The sequence below is a fragment of the Corvus moneduloides genome, chromosome 6 (genome assembly GCF_009650955.1).
Source record: "Corvus moneduloides isolate bCorMon1 chromosome 6, bCorMon1.pri, whole genome shotgun sequence".
Lineage (NCBI taxonomy): Eukaryota > Metazoa > Chordata > Aves > Passeriformes > Corvidae > Corvus > Corvus moneduloides.
This window is the reverse complement of record NC_045481.1, coordinates 17,665,039-17,680,544: the sequence shown is the minus strand read 5'-3', so window position 1 is coordinate 17,680,544 and position 15,506 is coordinate 17,665,039. Positions and strand designations below refer to the sequence as shown.

Here is a 15,506-nt window from a genome sequence, read left to right as displayed (position 1 = left end):
AGAAGAGCCTCATCACACTGTCAAGTTCCCAGTCTAAAAAACGAACAAGATTGTGAAATCATATATTGAACTTAACTATCCTGTGTGCAAACACAACAGTGCTGTTTTTAGAGTTGGTATGGGCTTCATGGAGAAAAAAGTTAAGGAAACAGTGACACAAGAAGGTGCTCCACTGGGCTTAGGGACAGTGAACAAAAGGAACTGTTCAAACTGGGTCCACAAGAAAATTTCATCAGGTAGATGATGAGATCTTTATTCCTCCCAGGGAAGGAAACTTCACTGACATGAGACACGGATCTCATTTTCCCTTTAAAACTGTAGGCTCACAGCAGCACAAGGCAGCGCTGGTTTTGTATGCATGATGTGCTGACAGCAGAACTCCAACACATGGAAACAATTTAGGAAGTAATGACAATTTTTTTCTTAGTAATTCAAGGATAATTAATAAATCTAAAACCTAAAGAAAAATATTTCCTAGAACACTGCCACTCTGCAAATAAACCAATATATTTTTTCAAATGGGTTGTTACAGATCAGCATGAACATATGAAGCACACATTAAAAAGATCTGAGCACCCTCTGCAATTTAAAAGAAAAACATATGTGATCACCTGCATGGCCACAGGAGTATCAATATACCAATAACGTATCTATTTTTAATTTTTGTACCATACCTGACCCGAAGCACAGTGAAAGAGCCATCCTTCATTCCAAGAGCAAGATGGATTCCATCAGTACTAACCGCGGCACAGCGAATGGGTTCTTCCATGTTGCACCGGGCAATCAGAGCATGGTCTATTAAACTCCAAATTCTAAACCAAAGTAATTATTTGAAATGTAAAAAGGGGTGTGCAGCTTTGTCACAGGTAAAATGAAGGCCACAATTTCTGCCCCATGATGGACACGGAAGTGTCCTATTTTAAAATAACTTTCCACAGGGAAAATCTAACACATAAGTGTGAATTTTGCATATAGCAAGAAATGCTCTTATATTTTAAGAGGCAGGAACATCTCTAGTGGAAAACATCAGGACAGGTTAATTTTGATTTTCTGAACATAAAAAATGATAGCATATAACTATATATATATATATATATATGTGTGTGTGTGTATATATATATATAACAATATAAACTTTTAGACCACTCCTGCAAAAATTCCACTATTTTTCTAATCATTTTAGTCAAAAACATTAAATAACAATTAAAGACTTTGATCAGTATAAACAGCTTTTTCTATTAAAAAGTCATTCCTGGTAACTCCTTTTAGCTAATAATATTATAATATGTAAGTTTTTAGAACAAGGTAGATTACATCTATTATTTACAAAACATATCTGGAATTTGAGAGCATTATTTCAATATTAATAATTGAATTACTGATTTGCTTAAGTGTGACACTTGAGATATTTAACAAAAATGCCAACACATTTAACTTATAAGAAAGTAAAGGTGGTTTTGACCCAAAAAAATAGAAATGAACATGTAAAAGGAAGTAAATTTTTGGGCTTTCTGAGCCTTTATATTCTGTTTACAATGCATGCACGAGGTTTGATGAAATTCACACATCAAAAGCTAATTTCCAGCATTTGAAAAAGTAAATATGGTAGGAGCTAAATGTGTAAGTTTTTATCATAATATTTCATCACAAGCTGTGCATGCTTAACATAACTCCTGAAAAGGAAAGACTTAAAGGATACTCGAACATGAGTGCTCAATGTTAGCCTAAATGAAGTGTTTTCAAATTCCATACATGGGAGGTTTTGGGAAATATATACTTCCACTGTATTTTATTACTGGAGAACACTAGTTTCCTGCATAACTTAACTATGGAAGTACATCAATGCCACATTTTAATACCTTTAAAATGTATACATTTCAATTAGGCTACCTACAAAATGAGTTGATTGTATAAAACTGTAGGCAGTTTAACAAAGAAACAAAATTTAACCTGACTGATCGATCATCGCTTCCAGTCATGGCCAGGGGCTTTGTAGGATGGACAGCCAAAGCCCACAGCTCTCCTTCACAGTGCCCCTGCATTATCAGGAAAGGCTTATTACGCTCATGCACCACAATTTCAAAAATTTCACTATCTTGAGTCCCAACGAGTATATGGTCTCCTCTCCAGCAAACACTTCTTACAGAGAGACCTGTAGAAGAGATTGTTACTGAGAGACACATCCTCAGAACTTGTAAAACAAAGGTAAAGTAGAAAATGACAAAGCATAAAAGCAAGAAAATGTCAAGAAGTATCCATATACCGTCTCTTATTCCTGGATTTACTTCTTTTACTCTTTCTATTTCATAGATAGTGGCATACTATTATACCCTTGGAACATAAACTTTTTAAGCTTAGTATTAAAAAATTTCTAGAATTAAACATGAGTCTGGTTTTAATAGAGGACAAATATAGTACTGACATTTGAAGCTGAAATTATGCCCTATCTTTACACTTCAACAAAGGTAGCAGAGAATAAAAACTACCATTTCTGATCAAACCATGGACCTTAGTACTAGGTAGGTGAACCTAAATTATATATACTGACAGAAGCATCAGTGGAACAAGCATTATATGTAAGACAGTCATACAGCCCAATTCTTTTTAACATCTCAATAGTATATAGAATTATTTTTTCCTACTAAATAAAAAATAACAATAAATCAAACTGAAACAACTTATAGAGAGGTGAAAAAGATTCATGATGGAATTTAACATGCATTCCTAACAACTGAATTAGTTTTTAGGCTTACAGTGGAAGTAAGCATTCACAGGCTTTGTTTGTAGATAAGGTCGGGAATCATAACATGTGAATTAGGAGAGTTTACACTGAGAAGCCAGTCTTAGAAACATGCACCTTTTAAAATAGGCTGTATTTTTTACATTCGGGTAATGCAACTCAATGTTGCCAATTTGAAATGTATGTAACCAGATGGTAGAAATGCCTAATTTAACTCACTTTTCCTAAACAATGACTTTTGTGGAGAATAGCTCAGAAATACCTTTGAAAAACTACTCTGGATAAATATGTGAGACAAAATTATATCTATCAGATAAAAGAAAGGAATATTGTGGTGGTCTAGGTTGACATGCTTTTGAAAAATATTTTTATCCATGCAGACTGAAAAGAAAAGCCCAGTGTTATTAATTTTACATTGGAAAAAACCTGCATGACTCCAAACAGACAATGGTGGGTTAACGGGCCAGTCTGATGCATCTGCACGGATATTTTGATTCTGACAAAGCTAGTTCTCAAAGCAAAGCTCCTGATTGTGCCTACTTAACATGCTTTGCATTACAAGGTAGCCTTCAAATGCACAAATAAAGAACTCCCTGCACATGGAGCAAAACAATGTGCTCCAAGAGTGCACTGAGTGCACTCCAACTGCAATGCAGGGCTCAGTCTACTGAACCAGACTAGAGCTAATGCCCCTCAAACACCCCTCAAAATGCACATCTGTTGTTCTACTCAAACCCCCCACAGCACCTCTCTTGCTTTACAGATTTGATCTGTTGATTGTACTGCTGAATATAAGCACCTTACCATTCAGTCCTATAATTTAGACATTATACGGCTATACTCTCTACAGTGCTTTAAAAATAAAGAAACAACCAACCAGAAATTTGATGAAGGATGATTAAGACACCTGTTTCAGTAATTTGGAACTTCTTGAGGCGGACATAGATATTTTGAAATACAGTGTAACTACTTGGAGGATAAATAGAGTATACCAAGAGGTAAGGTACTGGAATAGCAGAAAGCGCAATTAAGAAAATGAGCAAGAGGACAGGTCATAAAGGCAGTCCTCAAAAGTATATACAAAAAAAGGAGTGAAGGCAAAAATTCAGAAAACTCGTTTTATTCAAGATAAGATTTTTAAAAAATCTACTTGCTCTGTCATGGGCATTTGGCAAGGCAAAAGTTTATGGTATGAGTCTGTTACATCAAAAGTAAAGGAGATAAACTGGAGTGGAGAACAAGTTTGAAAGAATGAAACAGGGAATGAAACAGCTTTCAGCTACATGCATCAGAACTGTGAAGTAGTAGCTGAGTAAATTTAGATTTAAAACAGAGCCACCCTACTGCAGGGCATGTTTAAAATTAAATTTATTTCATCTTGTTGCAATTCTTCACAATCTTGGTGGGAATGCCATGTCAATTACAGCATACAAAGACTTCACTTGGAATCAGTTACGTATTGACCCTGAGTATCTGATTGTTATCAGACATTCTAGCACATTTCCAAATTCTTGGCAAGATATTCGAAAATAACAAAAGTGACTGAGGGCAAAGAAAACCAAGTGCCAACAAAAGCAATATTGTAAGTGACAGTAGTGCTTCAGTATATATGTTTGTATTCTTATCCTAAACAATTACAGCAACAATATCTGGAACACTCTGTAAAATTTTAGCAGGACATGAACTGTAACTGAAGTCATAGTTACAAGTAAGCAGTGTTCTAAGTTCCACAAAGCTGTAGATAACATCCAAATAGTTTCAATGAAAATTTGGATAACTAGCAAATGAAATTTGATCTCACTGTCTCTTTCAAGTTCTCTTACAGCATTACTGTTTCCTGTTAAAAACTGCTGTGCTCTAAAAACAATGTGCATAAAAATTAAATCTGTGTGTACATCATCATATGTGGGTTTTTTGTAACAGTAACTGTGACCTTCATACTAGTGCATATGATCTACCATATTTCTAGCAAATAGTTCATAGTAACATACATAAAACAACACTTTTGGGTTTTAAAGTCTTTTCTTGCTCAAAACACTGATAAATTTCCTATCTTATTGGTATATTGAAAGCAACAAACTTCTCTTTACCTTTGTATCCCTGGTCTGTTTCCCTGAGATCAATCACAGTAATTGGTTTAAAATTTAAGTCCCACAAGCGAACACAGCCATCCCTGCCACCAGTGGCAAACCCCTCTTCACATGCATTCATGCTGAAAATTCCTGCCTAAAGAGAGAAGAAGGTTATTTTTAACAACATAGACAGATTAGAGAAAACCAGTATGCAACTAATACAAGCTTAAAATACAAGAGAGTCAGAAATGGAAACAAACTCAAAACAATCAGAACTAACAATAAGTGATAAACAGGAAGAGAATTGCTGCAAGAATGCTTTCATTCTGATGATCATCATCATAGTGATGCTGCTTCTTATCCCTAGAAAGAGCTAAGTTTCATATCCTCTTGCCATAGGACCTGCTCCAACTCTAATGAATGTCAGCATGAAGAGTCCCCATGATCTGTGTTAGGCTTGGTTTAGGGCCTTTGTTGCAATTACTCAGCTGCTATACAACAACGCAGAAAACATCTGGGATTTTTTTATATTTTAAACCAAGGAAGATTGATTTAAAATTTAAGTTTAGAAATAAAACATAAGAAAAACAATGATTATGCTACACCATTGGAAAATGAATATAAGCTCTTATTTTAAAGTCAAACATCAAGAAACAAAAACTAACTCATTTTCTTCAACTCACTTGATACAGGTTTTCTTCTGAATAACAAAGAGGCAAGGATGATATATGTAGTATTAAAATAAAGATACTATAGCCACTGTACTTGATTTAACATAATACATATAAATAGCATACACACTATTGGGTTTTTTTTAATTACCTCCACAACTCAATAGTCTTATGTTCAGAAATAACTCACACATTTCAGTAAGCAAAGCTACTGAAAGGGCAACTTTAGATGATAAGCCTATGAGAAGTTAAAAAAATTCCTCTATATTTATTTAAAGTATATAATATTCAGATATGACAGAAGTAAACAAGAAAGCATTAGAAACAATGGAAGAGAAAATCTGTCTCTAACTCCTGTCCAAAAGGGAGTAGAACAGCCAATAATATACATACATTTTCTATAATATTGATCTGAAATTTCAGTTTTGTAAAGAAGTAAATGTAAAGTTCCAACACTTTCTTTGGATAGGGGTCCATGTTTTATAGCAATAAAACACATTAACCCCAAAGATGAAAGCAATTTGCAAAGGAGAGACTGGCTTTGGGGGGAAAAGAAAGCTGTACACTCACAGAACAAATTAGGATACAATATGACTTGTGAGAATTCCAGGGTACTCTTGACTATTCTCTCCGACCAGTATGTTTTTTCTTCTTAAATTACAACTAAGAAAAATACCATAATGGACTGGTCATAATGAAATACGGATTATGTTTACTTCTCTAGCATCAGGTAACAAGGATATAATTTTTCAAGTTAAGAAGAAAGAAATATCTCAGCTTTCACAAAAAAAAAAAAGAAAAGAAGCCCACTAGAATGTCAAATGACAATCAAAACTGAAAGACTAGGGTAACAGAACTCAAATTTTTTGGCATGTCATGTCCATTTTCAAGAAAGAGGCTTTTATGACAGGCTACAAGTTCAGGAGCAGTACATGTCTAAACAAAAATGTAGTGGAATTTTTAAATCATAAACAGATTAGAAGGCTAACTCTCATCATCTCTAACATCCTGAAAATCCTACTTCTGTTTCTTTAGGAGTCTAGGGGTTTTCGAGAATACAACACAAACTGTATTTGTTTCTCTCCATGTGTGTCTGTCTGTTTTACTGCATTAACTTTTAATATTGTGAGAAGTCTTATGAGGAGAAGCTGAGGGAGCTGAGTTGTTTAGCCTGGAGAAAAGGAGGCTCAGGGGAGACCTTATCACTGTCTACAACTGCCTGATAGGAGGCTGTAGCCAGGTGGTGGTCAGTCTCTTCTTCCAGGTAACAAGTGATAGGATGAGAGGAAATGGCCTCAAGTTGCACCAGGGAAGGTTTAGATTGGATACTAGTAAAAATTTCTTCACTGAAAAGGTTGCCCAGGGATTGGAACAGGCTGCCCAGGGAAGTCCTAGAGGGATAATCCCTGGAAGTGTTCAAAAACAGGTGGATGTGGCACTTGTGGATAGGGTTTAGTGGTGAACACAGCACTGTTAGGTTAACAGTTGGACTCGATGGTCTTGGAGGCCTTTTCCAACCTTAATGATTCTATGATTCTAGTGCCATGGAATAAATAAAAGTCTAGAGGAATTTCAGCTCATTTTGTAGCATATGCTGAATTCTGCCCAAGTTTAAGTCTTTTAAAGCTCTTTTTAGAATGCAATCTTGATAATTCTTTTCTCTAATTAACTCTTTCCAAAATCCATTATTTAATTAGTCAGAATTTAAAAAATAATCAGACATTTGGCAATGTGGGAGCTGGTGGAATGCTCTGTAGATAAGATCAAGGGGATCCAGCATTAATCTGTTTACCATTCCACAGAATATCCTTATCTTGAAAAGGACATACTGGTTGCAAGGAGATTTGGCAGATGTGCTTGCTCAATCTCTTGAAATGCAATAGGACACTCTCATTTCAGTCTTTGTGCCACTGGAATAAGAGAATGAGATGAAAACTATAAAGATGTCCCTCATTAGTGGGGACGGTAAGTATCTAATGGAAAAAGATGAGCTTTGCTACATTTCATATAATTGTTAGACTCGCACTTAATGGGGAAAAGACAGATTCTTTACTGGGGTAGCTTGGCCAGTAAATCCTCCACTAAATCCTTCCTTTTAAAAACTGTCAAGATTGTTAATGCAAATCAACTTTGGAGTCTTCATGCTTCTTTAATCCTTCAGCCTGAAATTTTCATTAAGATAATTTGATTCTTGATGGTCAAAAACCCCCTAGCAGTAATGAGAGACAGTCACACTGACTTTGTTAGATCCAAGTGAATGTGAGCCACAAAGACGGTGCTTCTGAAAATAAAAGGTGTAGATCAAAGACTTCCATCTTAAAAGTTATGAAGCCTGACATACAGACTGCATTCTTCTTTTACAAATTTTTCACTGCATTTCCTAATGAACATGAAAATTCTGGAAATAATATCTCAAATTGATCAGCAGTTTTCTCAGAATGCTGAATATTTCCTGTTTTTCCAACATAACCAGCTGGTATCACATCTGTGTTCCCTCAAATTAAAAAAAAAAAAAAACGAGTTGAATGAGTGCAAATAAAAAAATAAATGCCCAGATCTACCAGAAATAGTTGAAAGCTGGAGAAGTTTTGAAAAGAATTTGACAAAGATGATCCCTCCTGCATAAATACTTAGCCACTACTTGAATCCAAAAAGTTTCCAATACTGAGGCAGTTTCTGGTTTTCTATTGCTGCTAGACCTATCTTGCCCCCAATGGACAAAAATCAGGTGTCAATTTTTCTAAATGCAGTTGTTTGTATAAAATCCACCACTCTGACTATGCAATTCCTAAAACACATGATGACTGCAGTTAGCTATAATTAGGACCAAACTTGGAAGATCATACGGAAACTTCAGAAGCAACTGACTACTACTGAGCAACATGGGAACAGAGACACTATACCAATATAGCAAGAACTCCAGTGCCTCCTTTTTACTCCCAGACACACTGCAGGACACAGACATATGTAAAGCATGCAAAGCAACACACATGTTGGGCACTTACTCTGAGACATTGTCTCTCCCACTGTACACTGCACAGTAGGGAAATGGATTGCAAACATATAAGATAGGTGTCAGTGAGTTTATACTGGAGAGACACTACTGTGAAATGTGATCTTCCTGTCTAACAAATCCATAAAGCAGTTTAAAAATGTGCATACTACTATAAAAATTTAAAGTAGTTGTCTACACACCTCTAAAAGAAGTAGACAGTTACCTTTGAAACCAATGACTAGTCTAAGCAGCAGGAGAAAATAATGCATGACTTAATGTGTTAGTACATGATACCAGCTTAAAACCATTCATTTAAGTTCATTATATTGTTTCCATCTATATTTAATTAGTATCCAGCCAACTGACATAAGCATGCAATAGTTTTAACAGAGTGCCTGTTATTTAACCTCAAGCTTGTTATTTAACCTTAGTTTCTGACATCAATCCACACAACTTTAATGTGTACCTCTGAAAGACTATCTCAAAATTAATTATTCATCTGCTGAGAAAGCATCTTATGTACATTTACTATGCAAGGCAAAAGCATAGCACACAAGAATCTTTAAAACATACAGTGGTTTTAAATAAGCATATAATTTTGTTTTAATATCCAAGTAACATCTTCTATATATATATATTAATAGTCATGGACTACCTTGAATTTAGAACACATGAGGTGATAAGTGGAAGATTCTATCATCTGTTCTTTGCACTGGTACACAAATGATGCATCTATTAAAGGATTATTTTTTTCCTAGTCAAGGTATTTATTAACTTGCCAGAGCCAGATGCATTGCCTACAAATAACCTCATGGAGTATTACCATTGCCAATGAATTTACACATGCTTTCATGTTATTGTCTTCTTTCTCCCTTTTAAAATTTTCATTATTAGGATTATTGTTTAGGAGGCAAATCTAGAATTGGAGTTTCCCATTGCTATCGATCATTCCCTGCACATGAACTCCGTGCTTTTACTCCTAAACTCCGTTCATTTCCATCTTTTCCTACTTTTCATTCCTACTTGTATATTAAGTGAACTCATTAATCCTCTTCCAACTAATTCTCCAGTCACTTCAACCTATTTTCTTTCAACTTTTTGTTTCTACTCAAACTCAGATAGGAACCAGCAGGAAACCCTACTTTCCTCTCTCTACAGGTCTTAGTATTGCTGTGACAGAAAACAGATAATCTGTCTGAATTAAGAATTCTTGTTTTGCTTGTTAGTGTTAAAGTTGCTATCTGTTTCCTTGGTTGCTCATGCTGGGAGAGCATGGTTTATTTTTCTCATTGAACTGTTTTTAAAAAGAAAAATGTCTTTTCAGCTTCGGCAATCACAACAAAGAGAACCAACCTTGGAAAAGAAAATGTTTTCTATATTAATGAAGACAATGTCTTAGTAATAACTTCATAAATCTGGGGCTGGACTATTTCTCCACATCACTATTGTGCTTTAGAAAATGTTTTCCAGTATCTCAAATATCTACTGTTTTTGCTGCAAGAAAAGAACGGTATTTATGCAAATAATGAGACGTCTTCCTTCGATAAGATTACAGTTTACCTCAATCCTGTTGAGGAGTAATAATGCAGCATGATAAACAGGTATGCAGGTATAACAATTCCAACACTAGCATACTAAAGAGAAATTCATATCAATGCCCTGCTACGTGCACACTTTTCCTTCAACAATACATGTACACCATAAATCTTGTTATTTACACTTGCATTTTCTTCGGACAAGAAGGACATCATTTATAATTTATAAAATTAAGTCCATTAATTTATTAAGTAGCCATAAAATAGCATTATAATATTTTCGTATGGCTGAAGAGACACTGTCATTCCAAGTTTCCATATGTTGGGCTTAGAGGAATCTGTCGATATTATCCTTTGAGGTAATTTTTTATTGAAAAAACAATAAATTCATTTTGTTGGAAATAAGTTTCCATATTTTATTGGGGTTTTTTTCCCCCTGAAATTGGTGATACTTGTAGTGACTCTAATCTCTTGTAAAAAAGAACTACAAAGACATGAACTAGTGTCCCTACTTAATTTTCAGTACTGCCAAGAACAGTTCCATTGAGCCTAGATGACAGAGCCAAAAATAGAAGGCAAGATGAGACCCACTCCAGGGTCACCTGAGCTCCATCCATTGATGTTACTGATGATAAGGAGCACTGCACTTCAAATTTCATCTTATGGTCAACTAAGAACTGACACAGCACATAAGGGAATGAAGCAACAAGCTCTCATCATCTTATGTTTTTTCAGTTGTGTCATTTCACACTTAAACACCTGAAAAGCACCGCATTATTCTGAGAAATAAACTGCTGCAAGTCTAAATAATCCAAGTATGTTAATATGAAGGACAGCTGTCTTCTACAGCACCAACAGGATGGGAGACTATTTTGGCATCAGTTTTCAACAGGAGACTAAGTGCACTCCTTCCTCTGGGAATCCAGGTCTCCACATGCAATGTCCAATCATCTTAGGAAAACCCAGAAAAAAGCAGAATGCTATTGAACACTTACTATGAAGACTAAAACCGGATCTGAAGTTACAAAGCAAGAATCAGGAATTACTCAACACCATAAATATCATACTTCCTGATTTATAATTTGGGCCTTCTTGAATACATTTAATATTTCTACACATGCATACAGGACAGTATGCTTGTGTGTGTTTATATGGTTTTTTTTAATATATATACATACACTTCAATGTATATAAAGAAATCTCAAATGCAAAATATAGTCTGGAATATGTTTCGCACACAGATGTTCTTCATAACTTTATGTTTGTTCATAACCAGATACAGTCATTATACAACTGTCTGAAAAAGCAGTCCAGTCACTTTTAGATTATTAGTTCATTCAACAAGCTGCAATTATCCTGAATGAACATTTCTAAACCTTTGGTAAACCAAGAGTCTCCTTACTACAACTGACTGCAATGTCTCCCACACATATCATTCATCGCTTTGTCCCCTCCATTCTCCCTGATTAAATCAAAGAGTGACTCTTCAGTTACAGATGTCAAGCCACCCAGCCCAACATGCCAGTTAAAACAAACACATACTTACAAGCAAGAACCATTAACTGTTACTGATTTTTATCTAGAATTTTGAAGTTGCAATATCAGAACTCATATGCTCGTTTTTTCACTCCATGTTAAATTGCTAATATTGGAACTTCAATATTATCAAGAAAGTACAAGCTTTAAAAAAAAAAAATTAACATTCAACGAGAAAATCATATAGCTTCATAAAGTGACTGTAGCAGTTTCATGCTTCATAGGTTAAGCCAGCCAGAAACTGGTTGGCTTTATTTTTAAGGTGATACTTGGACAATTAGAAGTCTAATCCTGCATATTACCAAATGAGAGGTAATGAGAATTTTCACAGTTTAGTATGCACAAATCAGATTGCAAACCACAAAGTAGTTTCTTTTGCTGCCTACTTTAATCACAAACCCATACGCTTTGAAATAACATGGAAAATATAATTCAAACTTACATAGCAAAATTATAATCACTTTATAGTCATATTAAACATTTCAATTAAAAGAAGGTATTACCAACCACTTCGGAAAATTATTAAACTTTCATTGAGATGTCTTCGCTTTTCAAAGCTGTATACTGTTCTAACAAAATATCCAAATAAGACATACCGAGTATCAATGAAACCATTTAGGAACACAGACAAGGTGATTTTGCATTGCTCTTTCCAGCTTTCCAGAAATCTACTTAACATTTAAGATTATTTGGAGAGATATACTTACAGCATGTGCTCCCTGTATTGTCCGTACAAGGTTGATTCCTTTCCATACGTATATATCTCCATTCAATGCACCAGAATACGTCACTTCATCCCTAGCACAGGCGAGGCACAATATAGTCTGGAGATCACCAGTCTTGCCAAAGACACCACGTTTTGGCGTCAATGAGTTGCCACACAAGCTCCAGAACTGTAACATAAAGTGATTTAGAAAGATGGCTATTTTGCTAATACCTTATAATTTAATATGTACATCTGAAAGAGAAGCACCTTGCCTGCGAAATACATCACCATTCATCCCCTTTTCCATGCCTCAGTTCTCCAGTTTAACAATGTTTTATGTTATTAACCAACTTTATCTTTCCATAAAATCAGCATAACAGACTAGTTGGGAACAAATTTTGGGATATCAGTATTAAATACAACTAAAATTTTCAAATAATTTGTGAGTCAGTTGTATTTTCAGTTATTTTCAAAAAGCATTTCATAATAGAATTATCTTATCTTTCTTTGATATAAAACTTGCATGTTGAAAATGCTGCATTTGTACTTTATGTTACTTTAGACATTTCAAGATGCCACCTAAGCATGTAGATTTCTGATAAGGCTGCTATTTGCTCTGTTTGATAGCAGCTGGTTTTACTGTAGGCTTATTTCTCATCAGAACCACGGATCATACAAAGTAGCCATTTGAGGCAGAGATTTTTAAGAACTTCCTAATAAACCACTAGTATGTGATTGCAGCAATCACACAAGTGTGAATTTCCTCCTAGGTCACCCAACATGTACCAATGACGCCGACACTAAAGACATGCAAAGTCTCTTGTCAGAGTACAACACCTGCCAACCAAGTCTCCAGATACACACTGTAGTTTCTGAGATCTCTGCAAACAAGAAGCATTTGCATATTCCTTTCAAACTCTCCTGTCCAAACATGTAAATGTGCACTGGAAAGTGAAGCTGATTAAGTAATCCAATGCTAAACATGAAAGCATCACTGCTGACAGGTTAATCTTACATTGTCTCAGTGTATACAGTTTCCTGTACACGTGTTAACGAAACTGTATTTCACAGCAAGGCACTCTGTTACCAATAATCAATTCAAAATCCTGAGCAGACTTCAATTAATATGGGATAACGTAAGCAGTTACCATGAACAGATTTTTGTACCTGCAATACTGTAACTGAGAAATAACCAGAAATAACCATTAATGATTAGAATAACTAGTACTAATTACACAAATCCCAGTATCTTAACTAGTTGTGCTGGTTTGGGCTGGGATAGTTATTTTCTCCACAATGGCTGGTAGGGGGCTGTGTTTTGGATTTGGCTGAACACAGGGTTGATAATACAGAGATGTTTTTGTTATTGCTGAGCAGGGCTTACACAGCCAAAGGCTCTTCTGTTTTCCTACTGCCACACTGGCAAGGAAGTTGGGGGTGCATGGGAGGCTGGGAAGAGACACAGCTCGGACAGGTGACCCAAACTGACCAAAGGGATATTCCAGACCATACGGCATCATGCTCAGTATATAAGGTGAGGGGAAGAAGGAGGGAGGGGGGGAACATTTGGAGTGATGGACTTTGTCTTCCCAAGCCACCATTTTATGTGCTCTTGTGGAGATGGCTGAACACCTGCCTGTCCCTGGGAAGCAGTGAATTAACTCCTTGGTGTGCTTTGCTTGCATGCGCAGGTTTTGCTTTCCCTACTAAACTGTCTTTACCTCAACCCATGACTTTTCCAGCTTTTACCCTTCCAATCCTCTCCCCAGTCCTGCTGGTGGGGAAGTGAGAGAGCACCTCTTTGGGGCTTGGCTGCTGGCTGGGGTGAAACCATGACAGTGGTATTTTTTTAACTAAAGTACAGATTTCAAGACAGAGACCATGTTGTTGCTTGAGAAGCAACTACACAGTCACTGCATAAATCAAACACCTAGCTCCAACATGGAAGCAGGTGATGTATCTAAGAAAAGTAATTCCTCAATATCAGTTCACTTGGAACTATCTACATAACTTGATTAATTACTATTACAATTTGCATAAAATATCTGAGAAAAAATACAACAGTATTAAAAACATGAAAGTAATTCTTGATATCTGAAAGAACAAGAAGCTGTGGTTTAAGAAAAACACACATCAACAAAAATCTCTTGCCTGATCCAGGTGCCTAAATATCTCCAGAATTCTGATTTTCCACAATGTTTTCCCAGAGGAAACACCAATTATTTTTAAAATTATGTCACTATTTAAAAAGGCTTTGTAGAGCCTTAAAAGTTGCTCAAACAAACTTTTGCTTATCTAAACAGACATGTTTTCACATAATATACTAAATCACTGCTGGCAAATATTAACTTACTATTGGCATAAAGGTCCTCTTAGAGAAGCAGAAAAAAAAGATCATTATTAACCAAGTTCATGGAAATCTGTAACTGAGATGGTAAGCACTATGCCAAATCAGACTTATGCAATCTAGCCAACAGATTTAAGACTTTTTCCAGTAAGCCATTAATACATATTAGTCTAAAAGTTCATTGTATAAAAGTAACACATTTTCCCCACCATGGGAACCTACACATAACAGCAATACAGAACTTTCAAGCTGCCATCTACTGCTGTTACATGGTAACACAGAAAACAGTGCATGGGAGAAGACACTGAGTTTGACTGATGTGAAACATGGTTCCTGATCACTGATAATCCTGCTGACAAAGTTAAACCTGAAAAAGAAGTTGTTTCTGCACAGCATTTTCTACATGGATCAAACAGAGCATGCTTGAAAAAGACATGAATTGTCCAAATTATGAATCCTGTAACAGGTACAGAGTGCTCCAAATGACAAAGGTATGAATACAAGCAGGGAAAATAATTAAAAGAAAAGAAAATGCTTGTTCTTTCTCTTCCACTGTCTCCCCATACTCTCTCTAAATGGTAAGAAATGGTTTTTCAATTCATTTCATCTCTGTAGTGCAGCAATTCATTCACTGTTCAAGACTCAGAAACCTGAGTACCTGGAGTTACCTTAAACGTGTGCATCCTGTCTTACACTACTTGGGATTTCAAACAACTGGTTTTAGAGAAAATTTTAAATTATATTATAGTCATTATATACAATGCTACTGACAACTGTTTCATTCCTACTACATTACTTCTGCCAGGGCATGAAGTCTTTTTAGCAGAAAGGGTCTGTTTTCCACTACACAGATCTTTTAAAATATCTAGTGTAGTCAGGTGTGATCCACGATCACAGTTCTAAG

General features: G+C 35.6%; 1 protein-coding gene across 7 annotated transcripts in view; it reads right to left on the bottom strand.

Moving 5' to 3' along the window:
* EML5 (EMAP like 5) overlaps positions 1-15,506 on the bottom strand; it is a 111,303-nt gene that overhangs the window by 71,539 nt on the left and 24,258 nt on the right. For all 7 annotated transcript variants that reach the window (XM_032110858.1, XM_032110864.1, XM_032110859.1 and 4 more), the window contains exons 5-8: positions 12,257-12,442; positions 4,831-4,966; positions 1,951-2,152; positions 675-812 (exon numbers count right to left, since the gene is read on the bottom strand). In XM_032110858.1, the coding sequence (XP_031966749.1) occupies positions 675-812; positions 1,951-2,152; positions 4,831-4,966; positions 12,257-12,442 (662 nt within the window). The remainder of the gene's footprint in view (positions 1-674; positions 813-1,950; positions 2,153-4,830; positions 4,967-12,256; positions 12,443-15,506) is intronic.